This window comes from Petromyzon marinus, chromosome 64 (assembly GCF_048934315.1).
Source record: "Petromyzon marinus isolate PM22_M1 ecotype Great Lakes invasive population chromosome 64, UKy_Petmar_22M1.pri1.0, whole genome shotgun sequence".
In the NCBI taxonomy this organism is placed as follows: Eukaryota; Metazoa; Chordata; class Hyperoartia; order Petromyzontiformes; family Petromyzontidae; genus Petromyzon; species Petromyzon marinus.
Window position 1 is genome coordinate 83,153 of NC_133730.1, and position 23,109 is coordinate 106,261.

Here is a 23,109-nt window from a genome sequence, read left to right on the forward strand (position 1 = left end):
CCGCCAATCACCACTAAGTGATGGTGATGTTACCACAGAACTTTTGCAAGGCTAGATGCACTTTGGGGTCACATGAAGTGTAGAAGACTCACTGGTAGGTCACGGGACAGACCCAGATGTTACGCGTTAACTAAGAGGACCACCACCTGTGCTCTCCACTGTACGAACTTGTTGCGTTTTAGCATCGCTCCTCCACTCACCATTGTTGTTGGAGGGCAACTGCCCAGTAGCATCCTTTGAGCCTCTTCCACATAAGTCGATATTGACACCGCTGGTACCAGTATCTGGCAAGTTCAATGAGCTTCCCACATATAAGTGTGCATGTTTTTGTTTCTTATAGATACAGTACGTGCTCTCATACAAATACAAGTGTACATGCTCACGGATAGATATAACAATTGCTGTTCACCACTAAGTGGTTGTGACGTTACCATGTGCCTGTGCCAGGCTAGGTGCACTTTTTGGCCACATAAAGTGTCAAAGCTAGCAGGTCACGAGGCAGACCCAAGTGCCATGGGTTGACTGAGATGACTGGCAGATCCACCAATTGTGCCCCCTACACTTCGCTTTGTTGTGATCATCGCTCCTCTGCCCTCCATTGTTGCTGGAGGGCAACTGCCTCCCAAATCCCCAGCAGCATCCTTTACGAATCTCCTCCACAGAGGCCGATCTTGACACTGCTGGTACCAGTCATTGGCAAGCCCAATCAAGTCCACATCCTTCTGTACCACATCAGCCCATCTCTTCTCTAGCCAGTGTCATGGTTGTTTAGCCTCATCTATCTGGTTGAACAGAAACTGCTTGGGCATGTGGTGGTTGAGCATGCGGGCGACATGACCCAACCATATTCTTTGGGTTTTTCGGTAAAGTCACATAGATAGATCGAAAGAAAATAACAAAAAAACTACGACGTTTCGATCACAACACAAGCGATCGTCATCAGGAGAAAAAAGGAGTAAAGCTGCTGAGGCAGACTGTTTTAAAGGTTTAGAATGGGTGAAGCCCAAGGGTCATAAACAAAGTGGGCGGGGCGAGTGATGTTAATGTGAGAAATTAGCATGTTAATGTAAGATCGGAGGACGACGTCCACGACAAAAGGAGGGGAGGTGGCTATGTTAATGTGAGAGATTAGCATGTTAATGTAAGATCGCAGAGCCGCTGCCACGTCGGCGCACGATATGGCTGTGTTAGTGTGAGAAAAATTCCTGTTAATGTGAAATCAGAGCCGAAAATAACAACTAACATCGGAAGGTAGGGTGGAAACATCACAGCCAGTTATGACTTAAACTGGTTAATAACGTCCTTCCAATGATTGCTCAGTTTGTGTCCATCTTCTCGGTTGAAATTATGTCTGTGTCTATAAATATGGATGGCTTCATTGGAGAAGAGGTACGTAGATGCCATGTTCGTCATCTGGCCACATGGCCTACCAGCTCTGAACCAATTCCTCAACCACATCAATTCCATAGACCCAGCCATCAAATTCACCATGGAGGTGGAAAAGGATGGCAAGTTACAATTCTTGGATGTTTTAATCGAAAAGAGACCAGATGGCTCAATGGGATACTGTCTACAGGAAATCCACCCAAACAGATGCCTACTAAAACCTGACTCCCACCACCATCCATCACAGAAGAATTCCCTCATCGTCCTCTGATCGTATATTAACATAATTTCTCACATTAACATGATAATTTATCATATTAACATCACTAGCCCCACCCACTTTGTTTATGACCCTTGGGCTACACCCATTCTCAACCTTTAAAACAGTCTGCCTCAGCAGCTTTACTCTTTTTTCCTCCGAATGACGATCACTTGTGTTGTGATCTAAACGTCGTAGTTTTTGTTATTTTTTTTTCAACCTATCTACGTGACTTTAACGAAAGACCCAAAGAATATGAATTCCTGCGGTCACGAAAGCTTTAAGTCAAGATATGACCCAACCAGCGCAGCCTGGCTTGCTGGAGGAGCTCACTGATAGGACTGATTCCAGATCTTTCAAAGATCTGTGAACTCCTCACACAATTCAGTCTGGTTAAATCCAGGATTGATGGTAGGCAGGGTAGCCTGAATGTTTAAAACTGGCACATGTGTTCCTTTAGAGGGCTCCACATTTAGCATAACTGTGGCCGAGAAGACGCGGAGCAACAGGCCAAGTAGAGTCACGCAACTGATGAAAAGATAATGCTGCTCGACTGATTCGGAGTGAGACGTTGGCTGCCAAACCGGAGCTGGTCATAAGCACACTGCCCAAGTGTAGAAACTTCTCCACTCCCTCCACAACTTCCCCATCACTCATAGGGTGTTGAGGGAGGGGAGTGTTTGATGACGTAAAATACCCAAGCAGGTGCTTTGTTTTTGTGGGGCTGATGGGAAGATCATCTGCATACATATGATTGATCAATAGGCAGCCACCCCTTGACCGCACCTGGGCATCAATCAGCCTCCCTTTGTATCTATACCAAATGATAATTCCTCCTGTACATTCATGAAAAGCTTCTCAAACTACATGGTCAAAGATGATGTTAAATAGTGTTGGGGCCAGAGGACATCCGTCACACCCCAAGGTAAACAGAAAATAGAGCATCTTCGCCGATTAGAAACATTTAGGTTGGCCTGCCTACGTTCCATCCTGGGTTTAACCAGGCTGGATTTTGTGAGGAGCTCACAAATCCTTGAAAGATCTGGGCAAAGTCCCATCGGTGAGCTCCTCCGGCAGGCAAGGCTGCGTTGGTTGGGTCATGTAGCCCGCATGCCCAGTCACCGCACGCCTAAACAGCTTTTGTTCGGCCAGACAGAGGGGGCTGAACGGGCACAGCACGGCCTAGAGAAAAGATGGAGTGACGTGCTACAGGAGGATGTGGAGCTGAGTGGACTTGCCGATGACTGGTACCAGCAGTGTCAAGATCAGCCTCTGTGGAGGAGGCTCGTGAAAGAAGCTGCTGGGCAGTTGGAGGCAGTCGCCCTCCAACAACAACGGAGGGCGGAGGAGCGACGCTCACAATATAGGAGCGCCGGGTGGCTAAAGCACAGCAAGTTGGCACAGTAGGAGGCACAGTCATCTCAGTCAGTTGACCCGTGGCACCTGGGTCTGCCTCGTGACCTCCTGCCAGCGGGCGTTCGACACTTCACGTGGCCTCAAAGTGCACATAGCCTGGCACAAGCGTCGTGGTGACGTCACCGCCAATTAGTGGCGAATGGCGGTTGTTGTTGTGGTGAGCCGCCGTGTGAGGCTGAGTGAGCAGTTGTGAGTCCCGTGTGAAGCGATGGAGAAATGTCCTAACGCAGTCATGCCGGCCTCAGACTGTGGCTCAGGGAAAGTTATTTATGGTCACGTGAGTGAGGAAACCTCCGCTCACTGCCTGGGAGCATCCGTGGCCGAGTTTGTGTAGTGAGGCTTGCGTGCGAACGCGTCACAAATAACAACATTCCATCACACAGCACAACATGACAAACAAATATAACGCAATAAAAGTGAATACCCAACAAAACAAATCTGAGCACAAAGCATATTAAACCCAACACAACCTAAACAATACACTGAACACAATACTACCCAACGCTGCGAAAACAAAACACTTAAATCCAACACAACCTAATAGCCAACGTGGGCGTCATGTAAGCCTGGTCCAACATGTATAACTATAGGTGGATAGTACAGCGATAAGGCATCTCATATGAAACACTTGTCTTAATGAATGTAACACAGCTACAATAATTATTTGTCATACGTTATGTTGGTATTACAAATCTAATCAAATGCCTGGATGCTTGTTTTATTTAAAGGCCTAGCAAGTTTTAAGCCCCTCTTTTTGCCTAGATCCCCTGCCGGGCTCGCTCGACAGGGCTGCCTAGGTGATGAGGGAGGGCGGGGGTCACATAGATACAAGGGCCGTGATTGAGGGGAGTGCCTGTTTATTGGCATCTGTGTTGGAAACTAAAGAAACTAAGTGACAGAGATTAACATTTCACTTGTGTAAAATGTGATCACTAGAACTATTTTACGAGCAGGAAAGTTAAAATGTTTCATATCACAAAACAATAGAAGCGTGACCCACCACTACGACATTAGACTAGTGACGTCATTGATTTGACAGACACTGGTACACAACACATTCACTATCTTCTTTGGTTCTTCGCAGAGTTAAACACATTACTGTCAGAGATACACACACCACAACTATCGCAGACACGCCATTACGATCAGATACACAAGCACCCAGATACAGAGTGATACAAAACACCATAACTAACACTCATGCAGAAAGACAAACACCTTCACTATCACGACACATCACAAACACCATGACAAAGAAACACCATTAACAATACAGACGAAACAGCATTACTAACACACACACACAAATGCTGTCACTAAAACAGACACCATTAAACAAACAAATCACCCATAAGAACACATACATTAATACTAGATATACACAAAATATAATTAAATATTATACACACGATTACTGAAACGCTCGCAATCTTCATTACACAATAACAAAAAGGGACAAACACACTAAACAATGTCACAAGCTAGACCCATTCCCCATTGAAAAAGACTTCAGTTTGCGAGGGAAGTCAACTGTCGAGATAGTGAAAATATGCCTGGTCCCGCCATGGGAATGTGGTGTTTACATCTTAGGGCTGGCAAGAGTTGAACAAGTTATCGGTGTGATAGTAACAACGGACGACCATAAGTGAACTCCACTAACTCTTCCTCACTCCTTTAGGCCGAGTCCACCTAGCGGGGCCTTCATGATTTAGCAAGGAATCAGATCCGACACTCGTTTGTATGTAATGTATGGTGAGCTTCTTTCGCACCTCCGATCAGCACGTAGCCAACCGTACTCATCGGAGGTGCGAGCCTTTATGCACACACTCACACATACAACAGCACAAGATCCTTCATGTAGCCTTTAAAGTGGGGTGGGAAAAGTGGTGTTAGCGAGGATATATTAAGGGGCCGGAATGCTGCACCAAGGGGTGGTGTGGTCAGGACCACGCCAGGCAGCCTATGTATCCCCAGTGGCGATGCTTACACAACAGTGGCTTTGTCGACCTAGGGGAAAAGTATAATAGGTTCGATCAGGCCACCACATGCCACTGATAAAATGATTGACCTGGAGTCGAACTCAGATGGCCGAGTTCGTTGTGCGGTGCGCGAACCACTCCACACACACGAACACACAGCAGAGCTGCCTGGGCCCGCACCTCTGAAGTTCTTGATGACGAGCTTCTTGGCCGAGCCGGGTTTGTTGTTGCCGCTGCTGCCGCCCGCGGCCGCCTTGGTGAGGCCATTAGTGTGGCCGAGCGCGGAGATGGTCGCCCTGCGCTGGTTCTGCTGCCCCTCGTCCATGTCCAGATCGTACTGTTGCCCCTTGAACCTCTTGGCGGCGTGAGCGGTGCTGTGGTGCGACTGCAGAGCAGAGTTGTGTTGGCCCTGTCCCGGACTCGGCTCCAAACCCTGCCCTTGCCCAGAGTCTTTCCCGGAGCCAGACACCTGTACTGAACCCTGCTGCCCTTGCCCCGAGTCTTTCCCTGAGCCCTGGCCTAAAACCTGTCCTAGAGGGCTCTGGCTAAATCCTGCCACCTCTTGCCCTCTCCCCGCTGGCCCCCGCTCTCCCTGCCCCGCCGCCCCCTGCTGCTCCTTGCCCCCCGCGCTCCCCTCCGCGCGCAGCATCAACATGAACCGCGGCCCGGGGGGGGGGCTGCGCGCCGCGTGGCTGTGCGCGCCGCGCGTGGCTGCGTCTAGAGTCGTGGCGCAAGTGGCTGTGAGTGGCTGCTGCTGATGCCTGTGCTGTTGTGTATCGTGGCCGTGGTTATTGTTGTTTCTGGGTGTTTATTGTTGTTGTTGTCGCTTCTTGCCGTTGCCGCTCGCGCTCCTTTGTAGGCGACTCTAAGATGGCCACCACTGCGGCACAAAGCATGACGGGAAACGAGAAAATAAATAAATAAATCGGGGAGGGGCGGGGCCAAAGGCGGGGCTCGAGCCGGTGGGGACGTCACGCCAAGATGATTGTTAGCGCGTTGCGTCATCGCGGATTGGCGGGAAGCGGCAGCTGGTGTTGGGGTGGTGAGGAGTGCCCAGATGGTACCGAGCATGCAGGGTCCGTGCCCACAAGGGTTGATACTGGAGACGCGACTGGGCAACCTTTTTCCTCACTGAGGTCCGAATTTTATTTTTAAATACTGTGTATATATTTGGCGAGCCGCGCATTCCAGTTGACACTTTAACTTTGAAGATGCTTAGAACTGCATGATCCATTGCCTGTGTGCTCAGAACCGCTTTTAACGCGCCGCACACCGTGTTTGTAACAGCGCAGGCAGCAACTTGATGGGTGTCAGAACGGGAGCCAGATGGTTGATGAAGCTAGTCACTTGCCAGGTGTCACCGGGTCTTGACAACGTGTAGAACGATGATAATTCTTCAACGTCCGACGAAGGGACCTGTGATGACTATTAACGGACTTGTCGGTTTACGGTCAACTTTTGTTAGTTCGTATAATCCGCGGCACATGTGACCGAGCACAATGAGGGGCAATGTTCACGTCTCTCCCTCTCAAAAGTAAACTCCTCCTCCAGTCGGCAAATCTGTCATCCCTCTGATATTCTACAGCACTCACATTTGAGTCTCTTATATATCGGCTCTATATTTCCCGACAATTGCAGATCTATATTCTTAGTTTTTTCGGTAAAGTCACGTTGAAGAGAAACAACAACGTGACTTTACCGAAAAAACTAAGAATATGAATTACTGCAGTCACGAAAGCTTTAAATCAAAATTTAATTGCAGATCTGTTTTATGTTAGCTTCTCCACTGCTGTACCACTCTACCTCGTAATGGTTACTCGGCGCTTCAGCCGTTCTCCTGCAATGCACGCTTGACAAGCACATGAGAGCAGGATAACATGAGCATCATGTTGCCCATTGCTCTCAGCGTTCCGCTGGGCTCCAGCCCGCTCTGCTCAACTCATTTCACGATCTCACGCATGCATCAATGTGTAGTGTCAGTGATTCGGACCCAAGGGTTTCCAGGAGGCACCTTTATTCAATACCTTCGTAACTTAACAGGTTCGCCCACGCACTCTCCTTGGTCGTCTAGCCTAGCCTAAACACAACCCTGACCGTGCAGCACTGATGGCGCTGACCGACAACTCTCCGGCCGCGCAATATCTAGCAAAGATTTCAGCGACGACGACGAGACGAGTCCCCAAACCGGCAGCCCTGACCTCACGTCCCTCAGCTACTTTTATACTACCCAGCGCGGCCTGGCTCCTTCCTTCCTTCTCGAACCCACAAGCAAGGTTCCAGGGGTTTCCAGATGGGGTCTACCAGGACCTTTGCCCCAGTTCCTCCGCCCTGCCCGACACACACAGCCGTGTTGTGTGCTCGCCAGCGTGTTCGTCCACCGCAGTTGCCGCTGCTGGGCACCAGCCGGCGCTGTTACACCACAGATGTATTAGAATTCATAATTTAATCTGAGAAATGTACCCTTCTCTTGCGGCAAGGGGCCATCCATTTAATACGTACCTCGCTCTGTACGCACGCGTACTTTTTACCCCCCCCCCCACACATGTGTACGTACGATTGACGCACCCCCCCCCCCCCGAAGCCTATAGAACGGCCGATATTTAATCCACGCAGAAACGATCAATGATTAATAATATTAACGTGTTTTAGCAAATAGATAGTCCACCGCCCGGACTAACTCATTTGAATGCCAATGTAGACAAATTATTGAGGCGTCACCCCCCCCCCCCGTTTCTTATGCGTACATTGTCAGTAGACCCCCCCCCCCATACACAAGCGAACGCATTTGGGTTAACCCCCCTCCATGCTTAAGTACTAAATGGATGGCCCCCCAATTGACACATTTCCAATTTCATTGGACCGCCACAGCCTGACCATCAATATCTACACTATACTGTTTCATACGTGAAGGTAATTCTCCGAGTCCGCGAGCTCCGTGTCCCTGGAGTAGGGGGTGTCTGCTTTCTACAGACTTGTCACTGTTACATTGCTCTCAAGTTAAGACTCCTGTCTGCGGTGCCGAGTTTCCTCAACAAAAGCATATCAATCATTAACTCATTCATAATTTTCCTCAGTGAGGAGTGTGTAAATGATACTGTATAATGAAGCGGGAAACAACCTCACGCCATAATTACTCACACTGCGAGATACATTTGCGCATTCACCAGTAAAACTTTATTAAAGACACCGTAATAGAAAAAATAACTCTGAAGAACTCCAAGTATGCATTTATAAGCAGAGTTTATATAACAGTATGATATTACACGAGCCTTTGAGGCAATTATCCACAGCTAAAATTAAATCATTCATAATACTTAAGCGATACACCACCGCTCACAGTAGCACGGCCAATAGAGCAGAGTTCCTGACCTCCAGACCGTAAGTTCACACCCTGGTCAGGGTCGACTGCCCCTTCATCACATCACCACTGTCGTCTCTTCAGGGTTGGTAAAATAAGTACCGCCTGCTGCAGCTGTACTTATTACAGGGAAGTCAACGGTTTCCTTGTGTTCACTTAAGGATACACTGGTCCCTGTCATAGGAACGTGGATTTTCGCAGGTAAGGGGATGAGGATGGAGGTGTGTACCACCAGCATTCACGCAAGATCATCGCCAAGTGCTCATTTCAGGTTGAGTCAACCTAGGCGACCACCTGATAAGACATACCAATCTGACTACAGTGTTAAACTTGCACATTTGCAAAGGAACTGGAACACCAGGGAGCATTGTCTGGACTTGCAGTCGGAAGAATGCTCCCTGTTATATGCATTTTGCATCAGAATCCAGGCTTCATTTTCATGCAGGTATCATCTGTTCTACTCATGGTTATGTGATTAAGTCCTCACATCGCTAAACAAGTTTCATTGGATTCATGTGGTGTTGACATCTGCACCTCAATTGACTGCTGCTACAGTTTTTTACTGTTACTTTTGTTCATCCTAGAAAGACTCGCCGAGTCTCAAGCAACATTTTCAGGAGGGCCCTGCCAAGCAGGGGGCGACAAGTGTTGTTTCCTAATTAAGCGATTTCAGAGTAATTTATCTCATTTTTGGCAAACAATGACCTACTCTGCTCCAAATGACATCACGGAATTTTCAAAGTTCACTGTGAAGCAGATGGCGCATATTTTATGGTTACTACACCCATCGTGTTAACCATGACAACTTTTTGATTCAAATCGCGAAGCTCTGCAAAAAGCAAATGCGATACTGCTCAGCCATGTCACCGCTAAAGTTAATTTGCAGACCAAGTCTGTAGTCCAGGGTGGCTCCATTACCTACCATTAATGCTGCGCATAACAGAAACGCAATTCCAGCTGCAAATTCACCCTGATGTTGAGAGGTGTTGAGACTGAGAGGTATTGAGACTGAGAGGTGTTGAGACTGAGAGGTTTCGGAACCACCCTGTGACATCTCAACTTTGGTTCCTAGAAAACGGCTTTCAGGTCACAGCGAGGCCAGTTAATGAGTTTGTGGCTCCACAAAATTAGTCTTTTTCCCATTTAAGCAGTCTCCTCGCAATCATAACAAACCAGATGAGATCAGCGCTAAGAGTGGATGAAAGGCGTTGGAATCCAACAATGCGGGTTAAACACAGCAACAAAAGTGCAAATTTTTCAAGATTGAATCTTTGTTACACTACCCGTGTGAGGCTGCATTGTTCACGTTTGTGTCACCTTGAGGATAACCGAGGAAAGCTCCAAACCTGTTTTGATTCACAAAGGCAACCTGGGACTTGTGGCTAGTTACACAAAGCAACTTGAACTAGGTTTCTCATAACCTGAATGACTTTGAGTTGCAGACGAAGCAGAAAATTACACTTTAGTTGCTCTAGACAACTGTTCTTGTCTCCTGTAACACAAGTAAAAGCCACAAACTGGACAAGTTCATTCGCAACCCCAATGGGAATTCCATTCACAATGCGGATTTATACAGTGTCTGAATGTGGCTGCATGTTAAACCATTGTACACGAGGCCGGGGGGGGGGGGGAGGAGCGCATCAAGAAAATGTTAAGAGGATTTCAAGTCTTTTTCATTTGAAATGGACGCGATGGGTGAAACAAGCCCCAGGGAGAATAAAGCAACGTGAAACCTTCATGCAGGTATCAGCTGTTCTTCTCATGGTTATGTGGTAAAGTCTCTACGTGAAACCCTTGCCCTTGAGACCAACTCACAGGAGCTGCCATGACGCATCCAGAGTCCCGTCCACAGCTGCAGGACGCCACGAGCTCAGCAGCCGTGGAGTGACGGCATCGACAGCAGCACGGATATTTTGTAACGCAATTAAGGTTCCGATTTCCGACTCAACTCAATTTACATTCGTGACCAGTTTAAAGTAGCCGCCTGTACGCGTTTCTTGATCCCACCCTGCTCAGAGGGATTCTCAGTCGCGACGCGTTTTAGATTGCAGTGAAACGCCTTTGGGCACCAGAAACTGCGATAGAGAACTACAAGCCGAACAGGACGCGTGTTGCGATGAAGAGGGGAAGGGGGCACACGAGCCAACTGGCATCAGCTCCACTCCCAATCCGAACTGGACAACGAGCCACTACCACTAACCCTACCCCTAACGATAACCAACTAGACATCGGTCACAAGCACAAACCCTCCCACTTAACCCTGCACTTCTAGCCTAACCTCCGGCACTTAACAGGTCCGTCTCACCGTTCGTTTCGTTTTTGGAGCTCACGGCTTCCTTGTTCATGGCTCCAGAACCCCGATTCTAAGGTCATAGACTCACTCAGACCTCCCAGGTTCACAAGCAGCACAGACGCCTCACGATATCACAGCGTCACCCCTATCGCACACGCTCCAAAGAACATTGGTGTGGAGGAGGGATGTACCATGTCTTTTTGCAGGGGTGATGACGAACCATTCAAGTGACCCCCATCATCTGGCAATAGCACCTACGTAATCCAGCCCAGAGATTATATGAAATACTAATAAGACTAGCTACGATAATGTGACGGAGGCTGGAGGTGAGTCACTTATGTCATTATGCATCGTGTTTCACACCTCCAATCACCAGTCTTGAAGCCGAGTTCAGAACACATCATAATGTATTGGTTTTAAGAAGACAAACGAGGGAAACGTCCTAGATGCAGTGTTACTGTATGAATTCACATTAATATGCTCACTATACCTGGACACGTGAAAGTAGCTTACGTGCACCTAGATGGAATTTTATGGACATGTTCTGACAGGTTAGGTAGGTGGCTTGACTATATTTAAGGCACGAAATCACAATTTGGTCACAGGAAGAGTTGAAGATGCTGGGTCAGTGATGTGTTTATCTCGCAACACAGAGCACAGTAACCTTTAGTGGATAATGTGGATTCACAGTACACTCAATATCCCATCTATAGCCCAGACCTCAACGGATAAGTGCCACACATACGAGTTCCTGAACGGGGATTGTCGCATCCCTAGTGGGTGACTAAGCTCAATGCTCTGAGATGAATGTGTGAATAATAATTGGTAAATTCACACAACACAGGAAGTGCGCTGTCAAGAGGTAATGGGTTTCTTATGTTGCGGTGGCTCCAAGTTTTGCACAGGATCCCTCACGCTGTGCGCACTGAGTATTGGGTAACAATAAGACGCCGCTGTCTGCTTCTCTGTCTATTGTATCTGTCCAATCCCACTGGCCAAGTGCTGCCTAATACTGATCTCACCCAGCTCTGAATGCCACTGCCCAGAACAAGTGTTCTCCACAGCAAGAGCTCCGAGCGTCGCGTTCCTTCACACACATTCAACACTGTTAGTTTTTACCACAATCACAGATTACCCAGAGATGATGGCATTTAAAGCCCAAGCACCCACACCACGTGAATACAGTGTAAAGACGAATGCAGCCATTTCAACTTGCTTTTTAAATTTCCTCTCTTCGTCAAAAGGTGGCTTTGTCTCACTGCGTCGTCACAAAGACATAACAAGTGCAGTCTCTTGTCGAGGACACGTATTATTGCTCGCCTCTAATATTTGCCACCCGAGACAAGCGCCTGTGTTAGACTGACAAAACGATGGAATCATAATTACATTTTAGTGATAGCTCGTCATTGAGGAAGACCCGGACACACGTTGTCTGCTTTGGGAAGCGAGTTTCTGTGTTGTACAAGGAAGCATCCTCAGCGCTCAGTGTGAATGATGGTCAGAGCCAGAGGCCTTTGTATTCTCACAGTGCGTGCACTTCCCTTTACAGCGGGCGCTCTCTCACAGGAGGCTGAGAGGTATAAAGATATAAATACACAATCCACGTTTAAAACTAACCATGCAGCAAAATAGCAATAAGACCCACCATACAAGGGTTCGCAAGTTCTCGAGTCCTTAGGGTTGCTCTTCTGCAGCTACAGGGGGGCAAATGAGATCAAGCTGTACTAGCTGGATCCACATCAAGTGACCACGAGCAGTAAATCATGATGCTTCTCAAACTTCGAAATTTACTGCTGAGCACTTCTCACCAACGACTGTGAAACAGGGTCGGTGGATCACACAGGGATGGGTGCAGCAAAATACAAGATGCGGCATAAGGAGGCGGTGGCTCAAAGGGATAGTACAGCAAGTAGGTTTAAGACGAATGGGTGCTGGAGTCTTCTCTGATATGTGGAGTTTCTCCGTGAACTCCAGTTTACATCCAAAGTTACATACTAAGTGGCCAAACATGGCAAGCAAGAGCCCTGAGACTCGCAAATGACGTCATCTGAATATCTTTACACGGATGATTATTATTAACGTATAGTAAACAAAGTTAAGGATTTAAAAATGAACTTGCATTTGCGTTTAAAATTTGGAATATTGAGATGTGACACTGGACAAACACTGACTCTTTGAATTGCTTACACAAAGTAATTGATTCAGTTGGTGAAAATATGAGTCTGTGAGGTTGTGAGTGAGGTGATGAGTGAATGAGGTGAGATGTAGAGGTGGCAAGTGGCTAGGTGCTGCCCTCGTCCCACACTGCTTCCCCTCCACTCGGCTTTAGGTGCCTCAACAGCAACTTCTGCAGATCCTGGCGCGCGCGGCTCTCTTCCTCCAGCGTCACACGCAGCCTCTGGGACTCCTGACGCACACAAGGGGGTGAGGTAGGGGTCAAGCAATGGAGCGGGTGTGAAGTAAAGTGATGCCACTAGCTTCTCACTACAAACGCTCTCTCCCGTCCGCCAGATCCCGCAGCTGCTGCGCATTCGACATACGACCTCCAAGGTCTGCCCTGACAGTATCCCAATGTCTGCCCTTAGGTAGGTCTTCTCTTCCTTTTGGTCACCAGGCATGTGGAGACCACTCTGATGTCTAAGAAATCGGCCCTTTCCTGTCCTGCACACGTGTCCCAACCAGTGCAACCTTTTTCCTGATCATTTCCACAACACTCACCTGCTCTGTTCTCTTCTGGAATTCTGCATTGCTTGCCCTGTCTTTTCACTAGGAGTAGGGGATTATGGGAATGTTGCAGGGGGAGCACTTTTCGTATACACGGAACGATACCTGGTGCGATGTGAAAACAACCACGGGAAAACAAAGGCGGCCAGGCAGAGTGCTACCCACACCACCCCATCGTGTGTCGTGCCAGCCGAACTGCTAACAGAACTTGCCCCAAGAGCCCATAGAGTTCACACAGGGATCTGTGTATTGGTAAATGAGGGCGCCGTACCTGTTTGAGCTCCTGAACCTGGTCCCGTAGGGCGTACACTGTATCCACCAGACTCCTAAATGCACACACACACATTCATAAACATATAAATAAAGATTACACACATAGCCTTAACAGACTATAGGAGCAAGTGCTGTTTGCGAGCACCTATGAAGGGGGTGGGTGGCCAGCACCACACCCAACCACCTTTGTCTCCCTAGTGGTGCTGTTTACACACCACACCAGGTACTCATTTGAGGCTGAGTCGACCTAGGGGAGGCCCAGGACCAGTTCAGATAATCGGCACTGTTGTTCACTGTGAGTGGGAATCGAACCAGGGTCAACACATATGCCACGCGGAACGTTAACCGCTACACTACCACTTCCCACTGGAAGCACACACATTCGCGCACACACACAGCATACCATACGCAATGGTTTCCTCCAAATATAATATCAGGAGGTGACAGGACAGACCTAGGTGCCATGGGTTGACTGAGATAACTGGCAGATGCACCACCTGTGCCAACTTGTATTTTAGCCGCCCGGCACTCGTTGTGAGCGTAGCTCCTCTACCTTATGTTATTGTTGGAGGGTGACTACCTCCTCCATCGAGGCAGATCTTAACAATGCTGGTACCAGTGTTTAGAAAGTCCACTAAACTCCACAGCATCCTGTACTGCATCAGTTCATCTCCTCTCCAGCCCATGCCCTACCCATTTAGCCCCCTCTATCTAGTCAAACAGAAGCTGCTTGGGCATGCTGGCTACATGGCCCAGCCAACGCAGTCTTGCCCACCAGAGGCGCTCACTAATGGGAATGTGTCCAGATCTATCGAGGATATGTGAGCTCTTCACATAATCCAGCCTGGTTAAACCCAGAATGGATCATAGGCAGGCAAGCCTGAAAGTTTCAAACCGACCCAGAGCTTCGTATGAACTGTTAGACCAGGACGAAATATGTTGCTCGGCTGATTTGGAGTCAGATTTCTGCTGCCAAATCGGAGTTGGTCATAAGCACACTACCCAGGTACAGAAACTTCTCCAATCTCTCAACAACTGCCCTATCACCCATGGGGAGTTTAGGGGGTGGAGTATTGGATGACACAAAATATCCAGGCAGGCGCTTAGTTTTGGTGGGGCAGATGTTAAGGCCCTACACCTCTTAGTGGCATGCTCCAGGTTTAGCAGCAAAACCTCCAACTCAGAGTGAGCAGCAACCACCCGATCATCGACATACATAACATGGTTGACCAGTAGGGAGCCATCCCTTAACCACACCCGGGCATCAATCAGCCAACCATTGTATCTGTATCAGATGGAATTCCTCTGGTACAGCCATGGAAAGCTCGAACTACATGGTCGAAAAATATTGAATAATGTAGGAGTCAGAGGACATCCCTGTTGCACCCCAATGTGAATAGGGACTGGCTTGGACTATCAGCCACACAAATGCATTGCATATACTCTTTGGTTCTATTCGGTAAAGTCATGTAGGTAAAAAATAAAACAACAAAAATCACGACGTTTCGGCCACAACACAAGTAGCCTTCTTCAGGTGACAGACAGGGCTTCAAATTTGAAGCTCTGTCGTCCCAACAGTTCTGTTCCTTCACCGGAAGAAGGCTACTTGTGTTGTGGCCGAAACGTCGTGATTTTTGTTGTTTTATTTTTTACCTACGTGACTTTACCGAATAGAACCAAAGAGTATGGATCCTTGCAGTCACGAAAGCTTCAAATCTAGCATTGCATATACACACATGCACTTATATACATAAACGTGGACACAGTCGCGTACACATATATACACATGTTGACACAAAAAGACGTACACACACAGTGCACACAGTATACTCGCACTCACTCTCACACACTCTCACTTCTCCTCGATGACCGTCTGTCCATTTCCGCTCATCTCCTCCATGATGATTTTTTCCTCCTCGGGCAGCAGCAGTTGTGGCGTCGCCTCCCGGGGACAAACTGAGCAGAGGAACATCAAGGGTGACACTCAGGGGTGACTCATGGGCAAGTCTCACAGGGCAACCCTCACAGGGCAACTCTCACAGGGTGACTCAAAGGTACCTCAGAGGGATGATTGCCATGGACGACTCATGGGATAACTCTCATGTGGGACTCACAAGGGGTGGTGCACAGGATGATACACTGATTGTTCATGAATGACTCTCACAGGCAACTTTAACAGTTGAGATGATTTAAAGCTTTCGTGACTGCAGGGATTCATATTCTTGGTTCTTTCGGTAAAGTCACGTAGAAGGGAAACAATCAAATAATAAAAATATAAAACAATAAAATTCTCACGACGTTTCGACTGCAACACAAGCAATCATCATCAGGTGTGAGAACCACAGCAAGAAAATTTGAAAAAAGTGGCGTTTTTTTTAATGTTAGCACCACGGAGAGCGATTTGGCAGTTATTCAGATGGACGAGTCCATCTATGTTCGGAAAAGAGGAGGGGGGAGACGAAAATAATGGATGCGGTCTGAAAGCCACCATAAGCGTGAACAATCAATTAAGACCCGAAATGGTTTATCAAATCCTTCCAATGATTGCTAAGCCATAATCCATCTTCTCGGTTGAAATTGTCTCTGTGTTTGTATATGTGGATAGCCTCATGAACGAATCTCTCATGGTAGCCAGATGGCTTGCAAAGAACCTCTGTCTTGGAGAAGTCAATGTCATGTGAGCCTACTGAATTATAACAGTGATCTGCCATGGCCGAGGTGTTGGTCCTACCGTGTTTTAGGTCTGCTTTGTGTTCACGAATGCGGTCCGAGACATGTCGTTTGGTTTCTCCAATGTAATTAATACCACAGAGGCAACTTAGTTTGTAGACGCCAGAGTACTGTATGTCTGGAATCACATCTTTTACAGACGGAACCAGATCACGGATTTTATGTATTGTGTTAAATCGGACCTGGATCTTGTGTTTATTCAAGATTTTGGATATCTTTTTTGTGATCCCCGCAATGTAGGGTAAAGTGATGGTTTTGAAAGGCTCCTCAAGAGGGTCCCTTCTTCATGGTTGGAGTGATAGCTTTGAGGATTGTGTAGTCGGAGTAACCATTAGCCTTAAGAGCTTGGTGTACATGCTTGAGTTCACTGGCTATGTGTTCCTGGTCTGATATGCATTGGGCCCTATGGTGCAGAGTCTTGATGAGGGAAATCTTATGGGATGGATGGTGGTGGGAATCCGGTTTCAGGTAAGCATCCATATGGGTAGCTTTCCTGTAGACAGAGTGGCTCTTGAACCATCAGCTCTCTTTTTTATTAGGACATCCGGCCATGTGGCCAGATGACAAAAATGTCATCCACGTACCTCTTCTATAAGGTTGGGCGCAGAGTGGCAGTCTGGATGGCGTCAGTCTCAAATTTCTCAATGAAAATGTTGGCTACAACCGGAGATAGGGGGAGCCTATTGGCGTGCCCTCAGTTTGTTTGTAGAAAGTTCCATTCCAAGTGAAGTATGTATTGGTTAAGCAGTGTCTCACCAGGGGGGGGTACCTCAGTGTTTAGTCCTTGATGAACCAAGTCTTCAATGATTGCGATGGTGTCAGGTACAGGAACTTCGTCTCTACTATCAACTCCCCCACCTACAAACTGGCTCGTTTTCTGTCTGAAATCCTGCGGCCTTTCACTGGAAAAACCACCTCTGCGGTACAAATTTCTACTCACCTGGTATCGACAATCACGGGTATTTCCCTGTCCCCAGACGACCTGCTTGTCAGTTTTGATATTTCCTTATTCACCAAAGTTCCTGTACCTGACACCATCGCAATCATTGAAGACTTGGTTCATCAAGGACTAAACACTGAGGTACCCCCCTTGGTGAGACACTGCTTAACCGATACATACTTCACTTGGAATGGAACTTTCTACAAACTGAGGGCACCCCAATAGGCTCCCCCTATCTCCGGTTGTAGCCATCATTTTCATGGAGAAATTTGAGACTGACGCCATCCAGACTGCCACTCTGCGCCCAACCTTATGGAAGAGGTACGTGGAAAACACTTTTGTCATCTGGCCACATGGCCGGCCTGCTCTCGACCAATTCCTCGACCACATCAATTCCATACACCCAGCCATCAGATTTACCATGGAAGTCGAAAAAGATGGCAAGCTACCTTTTTTGGATGTTCGAATAAAAAAGAGACCTGATGGTTCAATGAGCCACTCTGTCTACAGGAAAGCTACCCATACGGATGCTTACCTGAAACCGGATTCCCACCACCATCCATCCCAGAAGAATTCCCTCATCAAGACTCTGCACTATAGAGCCCAATGCATATCCGACCAGGAACACATAGCCAGTGAACTCAAGCACGTACACCAAGCTCTTAAGGCTAATGGTTACTCCGACTACACAATCCGCAAAGCTATCACTCCAACCATGAAGAAGGACCCTCTTGAGGCGCCTTTCAAAACCATCACTTTACCCTACATTGCGGGGATCACAAAAAAGATCTCCAAAATCTTGAATAAACACAAGATCCAGGTCCGATTCAACACATTACATAAAATCCGTGATCTGGTTCCGTCTGTAAAAGATGTGATTCCGGACATAGAGTACCCTGGCGTCTACAAACTAAGTTGCCTCTGTGGTAGTAGTTACATTGGAGAAACCACACGACATGTCTCAGACCGCATTCATGAACACAAAGCAGACCTAAAACACGGTAGGACCAACACCTCGGCCGTGGCAGATCACTGTTATAATTCAGTAGGCTCACATGACATTGACTTCTCCAAGACAGAGGGTATTTGCAAGCCATCTGGCTACCATGAGAGATTCGTTCATGAGGCTATCCACATATACAAACACAGAGACAATTTCAACCGAGAAGATGGATTCTGGCTTAGAAATCATTGGAAGGATTTGATAAAACCATTTCGGGTCTTAATTGATTGTTCACGCTTACGGTGGCTTTCAGACCACATCCATTATTTTCGTCTCCCCCCTCCTCTTCTCCGAACATAGATGGACTCGTCCGTCTCAATAACTGCCAAATCGCTCTCCGTGGTGCTAACGTTAAAAAAAACCCGCCACTTTTTTCAAATTTTCTTGCTGTGGTTTTCACACCTGATGATGATTGCTTGTGTTGCAGTCGAAACGTCGTGATAATTTTATTGTTTTATATTTTTATCATTTAATTGTTTCCCTTCTACGTGACTTTACCGAAAGAACCAAGAATATAGTTGAGATGATGGTAGCAGACTCGCAGTATGTCTATATCTCCTCTAGGTCTCTTTGTCTTCCCGTTCATCTCTCAATTTGTCTGTGTTTGTCTCTCCATCTCTCTAGGATTATGTAGCTGTTTATCTGCATCTCTAATCTCTTACACTGAATGCAGATTTCTGGTGTTCTTCATATATTCTTAGTCCCTCTCCCTGACACCTGTGCATCGTGGATTTCCACCCCGATTGCCCACTCCTTAAATCTGGATCCCCTCCCTCGCACCTTCTGCACCGAGCGTGTGGAGTTCAAGCTCTGCGCTTTCGTACCAATGCCAGCAGCTGAACCTCATTCACGAGGATTGCAGTGCAAGCGTAATAACTATTCCACCATGACTCCCCGACCAAGACAAACGACCACACAAGTTGCCATTTATTATAGTGGCAGTAATTTCTACGTGGTGCATATGTATTACATTTATTATTCCGCTTGTTTGCCCAGCAAAGCCTCACTATTTTCAGGAAGGTCCTGCCAAGTTTTGGCAGAGTGATGATTGCTGCTGTGTGCATTATTGTTGCTGCTGTGCTCAAGCACCACAGATATCCCTTGTAAAATAGCCAAACTACTGGCTAAACGGGATCAACTGTGTAACAAATCAAAATAAACGGAACATTTGAACTTAAATTTAGGACTTTTCAGGTAATATTTAAATTTGTATATTTCCATTGAGCGAGTGTGTAATTGCCGAGCTGTGCGGTAACCTCCTCAGTGGCCACATTCCCACGCGTGGCTCTCGTGGAGACCTCCGCCAAGCTGAGTGGACAACAACAACACGTCGTATCGTTTGTAGTGCCACAGTTGCAGTATGGGTTGTCACGAAGACCCCAACGGTGGAGGTTGGCTGCAAGAGACCTTGCCCTCTCTGGAGGCTGTTCAATAGGGCCAACTGATGGCATGGAAGGTTGCAGCCAGGTAGGCAGACTGTAGGATCTGCAATAAGGAATTAGTTTGGTGCTGATTTTTCTCTCCATTCCTCCTGCCAGCCACTCTGCCAAGCAGTCCTGGATCATTACGTTGACAGTGGCCTAATCCTGTAAATGACTGAGCAGAATCTTTAACGTCCACTGTGAACCAGACGGTGCATATTTTATGGTTAATGCCGCAGTGTTAACCGGGGCGGTCACTGGATTCTAACCATGAACCTCTTCAACAAGCGGCGAACGCTCTACTGCTGGGCAATGGTCACCGGCCCGAGGCTCCGTGAACTTTTGGGCCACCGGAAGTGCAAATGGATCACTAGCAACGGTCATGGTCTAGACCGAGCTGAAACAAGCCAACAGATGTGTACACTGCCCAAACTTTTCAATGTGCAAAAATTCTGATTGTGACACTTACATACATGTACTACTCTCATAGTGCATAACCATGTACACACAACTTGAAAGATCATCTCAAGAGCCATACAGACTGCTGTGGCAAGTGCTGTTGGCAATCATCTATTAAAGCTGGAACAGCACACGAAGGGATGGTCTGGCCAGAACCACTCGGTCATCTTTATTTCCCTAGTAGTGATGTTTACGCGCTGCTCCGGGTCCTCATTTAAGGCCGAGTCGAAAATGGAGGAGCTCAGACCCAGTTCAGTATCGCTCGCACTTATGTTACTCATGGCAGGGACTCAAACTCGAGTCGTTGCATTCGTAGCAGTCTGCTGAGCACTGCGCTACTGCTCCAACAACAACCGCCATTGGCCACTAAGTGGCGGTGACGTCACCACGACGCTTGTGCCAGGCTATGTGCACCTTGAGGCCGCGTGAAGTGTCGAACGCCCGCTGGCAGGTCACGAGGCAGACCCAGATGCCACGGGTCGACTGACTGAGACGACTGACTGAGACGACTGACTGAGACGACTGGCTGATGCACCACCTGTGCCCCCTACTGTGCCACCCGGCGCTCCGCTCATTGTTGTAAGCGTCGCTCCTCCGCCCTCCGTTGTTGTTGGAGGGCGACTGCCTCCAATTGCCCAGTAGCGTCATTCACGAGCCTCCTCCACAGAAGCCGATCTTGACACCACTGGTACCAGTCATCGGCAAGTCCACTTAGCTCCACATCCTCCTGTACCACATCACTCCATCTCTTTTCTAGCCCGTGTCGCGCCCATTTCGCCCCCTCGATCCAGCTGAACAAAAGCTGTTTAGACATGCGATGGCTGGGCATGCGGGCTACATGGCCCAGCCAACGCAGCCATGCCTGCCGGAGGAGCTCACCGATGGGACTTTGTCCAGATCTTTCAAGGATTTGTGAGCTCCTCACACAATCCAGCCTGGTTAAACCCAGGATGAATCGTAGGCAGGCCAGCCTAAATGTTTCTAATCGGCGAAGATGTTCCATTCGGGGGGTCCACGTTTCGCAAGCGTAGAGAAGGGAGGGAATGACCGTGGCCGAGAAGACCTGAGGCTTCGTGTGGAGCGACAGACTAGGTGGTTTCCACACAGCATTACGCAACCGATGAAAAGATAATGCCCCTCGACTGATTCGGAGTGAGACCTCTGCTGTTAAACCGGAGCAGGTCATGAGCACACTGCCCGGGTATGGGGAAGCTCTCCACTCTCTCCACAACTGCCCTATCACCAATTGGGAGTTGTGGGGGTGGAGTGTCCGATTGTACAAAATACCCAGGCAGGTGCTTAGTTTTGGTGGGGCTGATGGTAAGGCCCCACCTCTTAGTGGCAAGCTCCAGGTTCAGCAGCAGCGCCTCCAACTCCTCCTCTGAGTGAGCAGCAATTACCAGATCATTGGCATACATAACATGTTTGAGCAATAGGCAGCCATCCCTTGACCGCACCCAGGAATCGATCAGCCTCCCATTGTATCTGGACCAGATGGAAATTCCTCCGGTACAGCTATTGAAGGCTTCACGAACTACATGGTCGAAATATATGTAAAATAATGCTACTGCTCCCCACACTTGTACACACACTGGTATGCATACAAAGACAGCAACCCAAAAAACAAAGATTCCCCCATTTAGGTTTAACAGACTGTTGGGGCAAGTGCTGTTAGCGAGCACCTATGAAGGCCGGCATGGCACACGAGGGGGCAGGTGGCCAGCACCACGCCCGACCGCCTTGGTCTCCCCAGTGGCGATGTTTACACACCACAGCAGGTATTGATTTGAGGTTGTGTCGACCTAGGGGCCACCGGGTTTGTAGCACAGTATGCTAACCACTATCCTACCGCTCCCCACACACACACACTCTCATAACACTCATATACATAGATACAATGAATCACACACACTCGTTCACACACATAAACATACCAATACACACATCACATACACCTTTAGATTTGAAGCTTTTCGTGACTGCAAGGATTCATACTCTTTGGTTTTATTCGGTAAAGTCACGAAGATAAAATGAAACAAAATAAAAGAAAACTTAAATCACGACGTTTCGGAGGCAACACAAGCTTCCGTCTTCAGGTGGAATAGTCAACGCAGAATATCTGTGTCAGGAGCACAGTTCAGAGACGACCGGGATTATACATAGGTTAAGAGAGGGGGGAGGAGTCAGTAAGGGGGCGTGGGAGGGCTGGGTTAAGCAACCTTTTGATAGACTGCTGCGGGTAACAACCACTTCGCACTGCACGAGAGTGGGTAAAACCCACCTTTTGTTATGCTGCGTGGGGGGTCGGGGGGAGGAAGAGATATGCTGCATTTTTTGAAAGCGGCAGCAAACGGCTGTTCAATTATAAGGTAGCTAAAGTTTGATATACAACCACTGAGAAAAGGAAATGGCTGTACAAAAAATTGAAAGGCAGCTAACGTTTGACTAGATTTATAACATCTTTCCAGTGATTGCTCAATTTGAAACCATCCTCTTGGTTGAAGTTGTCTGTGTTTGTAAATCTGGATGGCCTCGTGGACAAATCTCTGATAATAACCGGTAGGTTTGCAGAGCACCTTGGTATCGGAGAAAACAATATCATGATCACCCACAGCGTTGTAACAATGATCAGCCATGGCAAAAGAATTCGTTCTGCCTTGTCTCAAATCTGATTTGTGCTCGCGAATTCGGTCAGAGATATGTCGCTTCGTCTCCCCGATATAGCAGTCCCCGCAGGTACAACTCAATTTGTAAACACCGGGGTACTGTAAGTCAGGAATAACATCATTTACCGACGGGATCAGATCACGTATTTTGTGCACTGTGTTGAACCGGACCTGGATCTTGTGTTTGTTTAGAATTTTGGAA

At 47.8% G+C, this 23,109-nt stretch overlaps 2 protein-coding genes across 5 annotated transcripts in view; both read right to left on the reverse strand.

Moving 5' to 3' along the window:
* The window catches only part of LOC116956281 (cullin-4A), a 39,307-nt gene extending 33,345 nt beyond the window's left edge, over window positions 1-5,962 (reverse strand). Inside the window, exon 1 of the mRNA XM_076054051.1 lies at window positions 5,221-5,962. Coding sequence (XP_075910166.1) covers window positions 5,221-5,695 — 475 coding nt within the window. The 5' untranslated portion in view covers window positions 5,696-5,962. The remainder of the gene's footprint in view (window positions 1-5,220) is intronic.
* A 2,229-nt stretch (window positions 5,963-8,191) lies between these two features.
* LOC116956282 (rho guanine nucleotide exchange factor 7-like) overlaps window positions 8,192-23,109 on the reverse strand; it is a 90,636-nt gene continuing 75,718 nt past the window's right edge. For 2 of the 4 annotated variants that reach the window (XM_032977756.2, XM_032977753.2), the window contains exons 20-22: window positions 15,545-15,644; window positions 13,687-13,741; window positions 8,192-13,098 (exon numbers count right to left, since the gene is read on the reverse strand). In XM_032977756.2, coding sequence (XP_032833647.2) covers window positions 12,973-13,098; window positions 13,687-13,741; window positions 15,545-15,644 — 281 coding nt within the window. In that variant the 3' untranslated portion in view covers window positions 8,192-12,972. Of the gene's footprint in view, window positions 13,099-13,686; window positions 13,742-15,528; window positions 15,645-23,109 lie in introns of all 4 variants that reach the window. The other 2 variants (XR_004404978.2, XM_076054052.1) reach the window with 2 other exon arrangements.